Genomic DNA, 8536 nt, shown 5'->3' on the forward strand with positions numbered 1-8536 from the left:
TAAATTTTCCATCTATGTCATCATTATCCTAAATGTAGGCTACACTACTGAGAAATTGATTCCACTTCTCTTATTTTGCCTTTTTTTTTAAACAGAAGAACCAAAACCATACTTTAAATTTTGTTGGTGATAGTTATATACATTAAGATGTGGAAATATTGTATTTAGTATTCACTTCAGAATGTCATTTTATTGATAACTACTTTTGAAAAAATATGTTTGATTTCTTAATAAGTTGACCAATCAATGGAATGATTTTAGAGTAAACTTCTTGAATAAAAATAAAACTTTTTTCCAAGCTGATAGGGTGCTTAGACTGATAGAATGACAAAAAAAAGCTGAGTCTTTATTACGTTTTCTGTAGAATCTTAGACAACCATGCATTCTTTACTATCATGCAGCGTATCATCTTTTATGTGCATTGTAGCATACCAGCATTACTTTCTGTACAACTTCCAGTAAATCATTTGCTTCCATTGCCTCAGGTTATCAGAAAGGGTCTTTACTAGAGAAACTCTAAGTTCAGTTTTAGAATACTCTGACTTTATGACTGCAAAGAGCTTAATTCCTGGTTTTCTACTCTGAGTCAACATGTAAGAGAATTATGAAAGACCTTCTGGCTGTGTCTCTGTATTTATTTTCTGCCTCCAAAATCTTTCTCCTTCTCATCCATTATCCCTATTAATTCTTCAAGTTTCTTCTCCAAGTATTTCTTTAATGACCTTCATTTTCCTCCGATGAGAGATGCAAAAATGGAATCTAGAGTAGAGAAATAAGATAATCCCAACTTCAGTACTAGTAGCCCAACTCTTAAAAAAATTGTAACAATTGTTTTTTCTTCCTTTTTTGAATTCCTCTACAAAAGTTTTTCTCATACTTCATTGTACCTCCTCCATTTCCTATGTTCTCATTGTACCTCCTCCATTTCCTATGTTCCAACTTTTATCCCATCACACTTTATCTGTCTCATTCCTGTTAGTATGAGATCCCAGATTTTGAAATGACTTCTTTCCCGTTATTTCCATTGGAAGGAAGGGGAAGATTGGGCAGTCTCTTTGCCAAAGAAATGCTTGACCCAGTGTTTGTTTGGAGGGAGGAAAACTCACAGTAACAAAGCACCTCCCAATATTACACCTTCTGCTAGTAATATCAGAAATAGTGCAATATCTTGATTCTCAGCCTTCTTTGGATCATCTTCTGAAAGAAGAAAGGGCAAAATAAAGTGAATTTTGGAGACGGAAATTAGTAACTTGAGAACTTTATCCATAAGAAGACTCTTTTCAACCTTAAAAATTGCCCTGTTCACCACTTACATCACTGTTCCCTGGTTATTCTGATCTTTATTAATTACTTAGACTCCTAGGCTCTTCAAAACTTTTTCTCTTACTGCCCCTAGCCTAATTTCTCCACCTTTAGTACAGCTTTTTCATTTCTAAGCTCTTCACTTATCCAGTGCCTGGTAATTCATACTGGTACAAATTTTGTCCAGCATCTTAGCTCTTATTTGTGGCATTAGCATGACCTACAGAGAAGGTGATCAACAAATATTTGTGGAGTAAGTCAATGAAGAACTCCTTGATCCTTGGCCTTTCAAAATGCCACACTGCAATCTTTGTTACCTGCACAATATTCTCCTTTGAAGTACCGAGTGGTGATGCGAAGACAGGTCCAACAATCCAGTATAGGACCTTCAGTCATGACTGGTAGAGAGAAGAAAGATAGTTGGAAGGGGGCCATGGCATGGAGTTTCCTTAGCTCAGACACCAAGTATGGATTAGATCTCAGGCATTTCCATTGGTTACATTGCTGTGACTTTCTTCTTCCCCTAGCAATCAATTTTATTGATGGGTCAAAACCCTAAATAATTTAAGTCAGATCTCTGGGAAGAAGTAGGAAAATGATGGCTCAGCTTATATTGGTGCTTTGGGTTATAAACTATACTATAGAAGGCCTCTTAGCACCTCTAAAATCCCTGGGGTGTCTGAGATTTTATAAACTATATTTTGTTGTCAGAGGTCGTTGACATTCCTCCTTGTGGCCAATAGCTCTAGGAATTGCGTTCTCAATGTGACAAGTAGAAGAGATAGGGTCATATAGAGCACAGGAGATGGGAAAATATGGCTGAAACCTCAAGGCATCACATATACTGTACATACCACAATCTTCAGAACAAGCTAAAAGAGAATCAGAAAGATCTAATGAGCTTAGAATCAACTTAGTGTTTGCCATAGTTATCCCCAGGTCATCTTTATTTGGTTACCCATTAAGTTCCAGCCACCCCTCTACCCATTCTCAATTATTCTAATGCGAAATCACATTCCTCCTCTCACCCCTCATTTCCTATTCCTTTCACATAACTTCAGTGTTGTTGGATAGACATCTTATATTACCAACTTCAGAGAAGTTCTTTAATAGTTCTTTCAGTTTGGATTCCAGGTTTTGGCGGACATCGAGAAGCTTGACTTGAAAGATAAGGGCACCTAAAGAGGGGTGGAAGGGACATCAGAAAATAGGGGTGGCCTATCCCTTCATAATTTATTCCTAATTGTTTTGCCTTGTTTTCCCCAGTGAATTTTTCTCATACTTTCTTGGGCAGTACAGTCTCTTAACACTGAACCTCACCTTTCCATGTTTCATTGCTCAGTTTATAAAGTTCATTCTTCAGCCACGTTCTCAAACTGACAACCTTTTGAACAGCTGGAGAGGGGGGTGAAGGAACATGTGGGAGAATAATTACATTTATGGAGGAAATTATGTGGGCCCAGGTGCTCTCTTCCCTACCTCCCTTCTCCCTTTAACCCCCCAAACTCTCAGGGACTCGAGCTTCCCTCACCCAGCACCCGAAGCATCTTGTCCCTGTGGGAGACCTTGAAGCTTAAACGGATCATCTCCTTAATCTGCCGTTCAAGCAGATGAGTTCGGCCAGGGACTTCTGAGGGTACCAGCTTTACCAGCAAGGACTTAATATCCTCGATGAATTTGGGGTCACATTCCAAACAGCCTTTGACCCCGTGGAAGGCTGCCAGGGACAGGGGCAGGAGCAAGAGCAGCCGGAGGTCCCCCATTTCCTTGCCCTGACCACCCTTGCCTCAAGATCAGGTTATCCTGGCAACTAGTTCACCAAGTTCCCTTTCCTTCAAAACTCCAGGAATGAGAGCCTTGTCCTGGATAGTCTGACTCCACCTTCCCCTCTGTTTCCATCCCACTTCTAGGCAATCTCATTTCTCTAAGGATCTTCAGTTTTCTGACTTTTATCCTGCATTCCAGAGAGAGGGAACTGCCAGCTGGGGAGCAGATACCTGAGTTCTGAGTGTGGAACACACAGAGAGAGAGAAGTCTTGTGCTCACACAAGCAGAGTTCCGTGCATGGAGATATCTCAGAAAAAGTCTTTAACTCTTTGTCTTACTGTGTTCTTAGTAAATTCCCACACTCCTGCTGATCATTGAAGTAGTATCTCAATAGCAGTGGATGTTGGAAGAGATCTCTTAGGACTTTAGATTGCTTAACCCAAGCTCTGCTTTTATAGAAGAGGTAAGAAAAACTTGGAATATTGAGCTTCTTGGGGTCCCAGTCCCTGATGGTAGCAGTATTGTTGAAAATTCGCAATGGGTGTCTGCATATAATTGATACCATTGATAATAATGATTTTGATACAATTGATAATTTCTCAGAAATTTAGGCTACCTTTGTTTGTAGGAATATTTCTCCAGCTATGCTCTATAAGCTTGTTATATATCATTCTTCTTTCAGAGAATCTGGAGCCAGGAGACTAGAAACAACAGTTGAGGAATACATAGTGATGAGTGAAACTCCAGTAATGTTCAGGGTTCTTTAACAGGCACCTCTTGAAAGTGCTGATGACATACTTTGTGTAACATGTAAGAAAATAGCTACAGTTATCATGGGCTGTGTTCTCAGGACACCTCCATGGAATGTGGACAAATAAACATGTTTTTCCTTCAGTTTAAGGCTCTTTGAATAAGAATTTTCTTTGTTATATGAAGAAATTAAGGCTGCTTTGCAGACTTTCCAGAGTACTAGTTACCTCTTTTATAATATATTGCATGTATGGCTGTGACCCCCTGGAAACTAGGAAACCCTGGGATCTTCAAAGGTTGGTGGTAGATTTTAGACATAAGGTATGGGAGAGTCCTGTAGTAGAAGGTTGTGAGGGAAGTTAAAAGAACTACCACTAATTATATGCCTTCCATGTGCCTGATTTTGTCTTAAAAACACTGTAGATGGAATGTCCCAAGTCCTCATGGATGGCACAGCAATACTTGGAGAGATTATTTCCATTTTATAGATAAGAAACTGAGGCTTAAAATAATTCAGTGGTTAGGGATCTGGATTCAAGCTCATGTCTGTTTAACTCCAAACTCTATACTTTATCTACTGCCTCTCAATATTTTCTGGAATAAAACAGAAAACAATCTCTTGGAATTTGATAAATTGGAAGATGGTGGGGGGAGGGAGTATAATTCAAATCCTTTGATGTTCCAGAACTGGCACTTCTCCACTCTGATTTTATGTTCCCTTGGCTAGATGATCTCATCTTTAGATGACCCCCAAAGGATTTTCACAGGCTGAGGTCTGAAGGTATGTGTGGTAATGGTATTAAAGTAACTCTGGAAACCAAAGTTGGAGACTAAGAGGGTTAAGAAACTTGGCAGGCAGGTGGCCAAGTATGAGGAAAGACTATTCTTCAAGAGAAAACACATGTTATAGATGAGATATTTTCCAGTTAACAATACGTGCCTTTACTTTTGGATTAGACAGCTTAAAGGGAACACTTTGTCATACTACGGAATAATTCTACCTCATTCCATGGCACATTTTCTTGACCTTCACCTAGTGACCCATCTACCATTTTTGTCCTTGCTTTACCCTCCCAGCTTAATTTGCAATCCAAGATTTTTAGGATGAGAGAAAAAATAATTTGACTTTTGTATAGTCTTGAGAAGACTGGAAATAACAAACCATTTCCTAAACAGACAGGTAGAGCTTGAAATTGAAAGGTGCATATAAAAGGGGAAACAGTGGAGGAACTATCATTTTCATGGAGTAAACAGTAGACAGAAAACAACAGTGTGTGCTAAGGTAAAGAAAGAGCTACACACAGAGGTCTGGGGAAGACAGAATAGCACTAAGTCTGGAGGAATTTTTTATAGAAAGGCCGGGTCCAGGAGACTAGAAACAATTAATGAGTATATGGTTATGAGTGAGACCCAGTAATGTTCAGGAGCCTTTAGGGGAAGCATCCTGAAATTACTGATGATGGTGTATATAACATGTAAGAAAATAACCACAGTTAACATGGGCTAGTTCTTTGGATTTCATATATGAAAAGTATTTTAGCTTTGGAAAAGAAGAGCTGTCTGGAAATTGATTAATAATATAATGATCACATTACCTAATTAAAATAATAGTACTTGTGTCAGGGAGGCAAAAGGCTAACACCCAAATCCTAGAGTGATTATTGCTAGTGTTTGGTTTGGATCGGCATCAAGGGGATATGATTTATGGTCAGTGTGAATCTGTAGAATAGCTACCTGAGCTCTGTATTTGCCTCAAATAGTATAAAAGATACATAACAGCACATGCATTCGTAATATTGTACCAAATATATATTTGCTTGTTTGTTGTTCTTACAGAGATAAGGTATTCATGGGCAGCGTTCTGTGTTTTTGTTTTTTTTTTTTTTTTTGTCGTACAGCACTATCAATTAGAGAGTACCTCTTTTAAGGGCTAGAACCAGATGTGTTGTAACATTTGGCCTTTGTTACAAGTCATATAACGCACTGAGGTTTAAAATCTGAAGAACAAGTTTCATAAAGAAGAGCAAGAAGCTTCTTACGGTAATTTGCCCACGTTCCATGGTGGATCCCAGATCCATATAAAAAATAAAAATAATGCATCTCTGTCCCTCAAGCTTCTTACATCATCTTTTCTCCTGGGTTATCTGTCCCAGCTGAGCCCTGCTGCATTGCTTTTCTTATCGCTTCACTTGATTATCTACAAATATGTCAAATGATCTGGATATTTCTTATAGTCAGGTGATATTAACTTCTTTCCTGATTGTAAACTGAGACTAGGAAGCCATTATTTGATATTTGGCTATGTTATAAATTATCTTTCTAGGCAGTATAATAATCATAGGTTTAAATATTTAACTAATTACTATGTGCCAGATATTTCACATGTGAAATAATTTCAATATTTTCTGTATTCCTGTTCATTTACATTCCATTGTCATTAAGCCAATCTCTCCATATTCTACTCATCCTTTAGGATCCATCCTTTAGGATCGATCCAATCTGTAGGGATTGTGGGAAGAATGAGGGGGAGAGAAGTAAAGGAAGCAGAAGACGTGTGTCACAACCTCTTCTCTCTGGGCAGGTCCCAGGAGGGAAGATATATTAGGTTAAAGGAAATAATGAGGGGAGAGAAGCTTTTGCCTTGCATCCTTTAGCGGCTCTGAACACTGCACCATTACCCACACGCAGATAATAGTACCTAAGGAAAAGCCTGTAGGACTGGATAATAGAAGACACTCCTGAGACAGTGCCAGTTCCCACATGGCATGGAAAAACGAATATGTTCGCACTGGCTGCTAGGCAAGGATGTGCAAGTGAACTCAGGGTCTGGCTGGGGAACTTGCCAGTGTGTATCATTAAAGCTTTAGGTAAAGGGTCCTTTGTCTAAGATCTGGATAGCAAACCAGCAGGCCAATAAAGGAAAAGAAGTCTGCAGCAATCCCCAGGGCCTCGATGGGACCAAATTGTTAGGAAAGGACACTAGACCCCAAGGAAAGAGAGAACAGATTCAAAGTGTTCCACTTGCAGAGTCTCTCAGCAAACACTGCAAGAATAGTGAGAGGTAGGGTGGTACCAACTTTACCTTAAAGATACCAACACATTGTCAAAGAATGAAGCAGATATCCTCAAGGTTAAAAAAAAAAAAATTGCTGTCATGCCAGGGAACACACATCAGTGAAGAAATTCACTGCAAAGTTCACTGAGGAAGAAAACGCAGGGGTTTTAAATACTAGAAAGAGAGTTCATTTTTAACATACTTGGTAAGATGGATTGAGTCCATAGTTAGGTAAAACAAGCTTGATTTTTCAGTGATTAGGAAGATATTTTAATTAGGCCCAAGAGAGGTCTAGCATCCCAGAGTTTCTCAGTGTTCATGGTTTCTTATCAGTTTCAGGAGGTTGACCTAGCTAGGGTGGAAAATATAACAGTTTTATATCTCCTAAGTAGGTGCTGTTATAAATGGAAAACTTTCCTCAACATGCTATGCACCCATGGGCCCCCTTCAACCATGGGGGTGGTTCATGAATTAACATAGGACCCCCACCTCCCCATTCTTAGGTCCCATTTTACATAGAAGCAGGGAAAGGGGGAAATATGAAAACATGATTCCTCCAAAGGAAATTTAGTTACCTTAAGAAAATGTTCAAATTTGGGGGTGGGATCAAATTTATCATATTGTTCTAATATTTCTTTTTTTTCCCCTCCCCAGTGAGGTAAGAAGTAAGGTTTCCAGAGAAAGTTCAGACCAAATATAGACTATGAAGAGGCTATGTGTCCTTTGTATATCGGAGAGTAGTGTAGATAGGCGAGCTTGCAACATAAACGCCACAGTATTTAGTACTCACCACAAGTGTGCATTACTCTTTTCTTTACATAAAATATGAGCCTGATGTTCAGAGACGCTAAGGGGAGTGTTGAAGGTCACACACCTGGTAAGGGAAAAATTTGGGGTTGTAACAGACATTTGTCTGCCTTCAAAGTCCATGTGTTTCCAAAATACCAAAATGTCCCTTGAACAGAGTTAATTCAAGGTAAAAATCATCACCGCCTCTAATTAGCAAGAAGAGAGACCCTTAGGAAATTATTTTTGTGAGAAAAGAAAAACTCTCATTTTAAACAATAAATGGAGTCTATAATCCCAATAATCTTTTAATATTCTCACATCCAATTCTTTTTCTTCCTTTTAAGTTACTTTAATAGAGAATATGAAGAATATTTATGTTCAACGGTAGCTTGTTTGCTTGTCAATTGCAGTACTCACTTTTCTTTAATATTGTATATAAAAGGCATAGGTTTTAATCTAGTTTACCTTAAGTAAATACTAGGCAAATGTAGTACTACTCCTTTTCTCCCTTCAAATGAAATTAAAATACAATAATATAAACAGCTATAAGAACACAATATCCAGTAACAAGAAGTAACATCGTTGAACACATAATCTGTGTCAAATAGTGTATATTCTTTACACACATGATTTTATAGAATCCTCATGCTAAGAGATTAGTACTATCAGCCCCACTTAGAGATGGGAGAACTGAGAGGGAGTAAAGTACTTTGCACTAGAGCACAGAGCTCTGAGGTGGTATAGCTCGCATTCTTTTCTTTTATCTGTTTCACTTAAGTTTATTCACCTATTATTGCATGTGTGACAGTAAAGAGCCACTTTTCCTTTCTACAAAAGAACAATTACATAGAAAGCCATTTATACCTAAGGTCC

General features: G+C 38.5%; 1 protein-coding gene across 1 annotated transcript; it reads right to left on the reverse strand.

The window, feature by feature from the left end:
* Positions 1-634: 634 nt before the first annotated feature.
* On the reverse strand, positions 635-3065 carry IZUMO3 (IZUMO family member 3). The gene is given in 8 exon segments (XM_007455910.1): positions 635-725; positions 727-759; positions 1107-1197; positions 1620-1700; positions 2157-2174; positions 2391-2480; positions 2623-2697; positions 2834-3065. Coding segments are annotated over 8 exon segments (711 nt in total).
* Positions 3066-8536: the final 5471 nt, after the last annotated feature.

Source organism: Lipotes vexillifer, unplaced genomic scaffold, assembly GCF_000442215.2.
Source record: "Lipotes vexillifer unplaced genomic scaffold, Lipotes_vexillifer_v1.1 scaffold644, whole genome shotgun sequence".
NCBI lineage: Eukaryota > Metazoa > Chordata > Mammalia > Artiodactyla > Lipotidae > Lipotes > Lipotes vexillifer.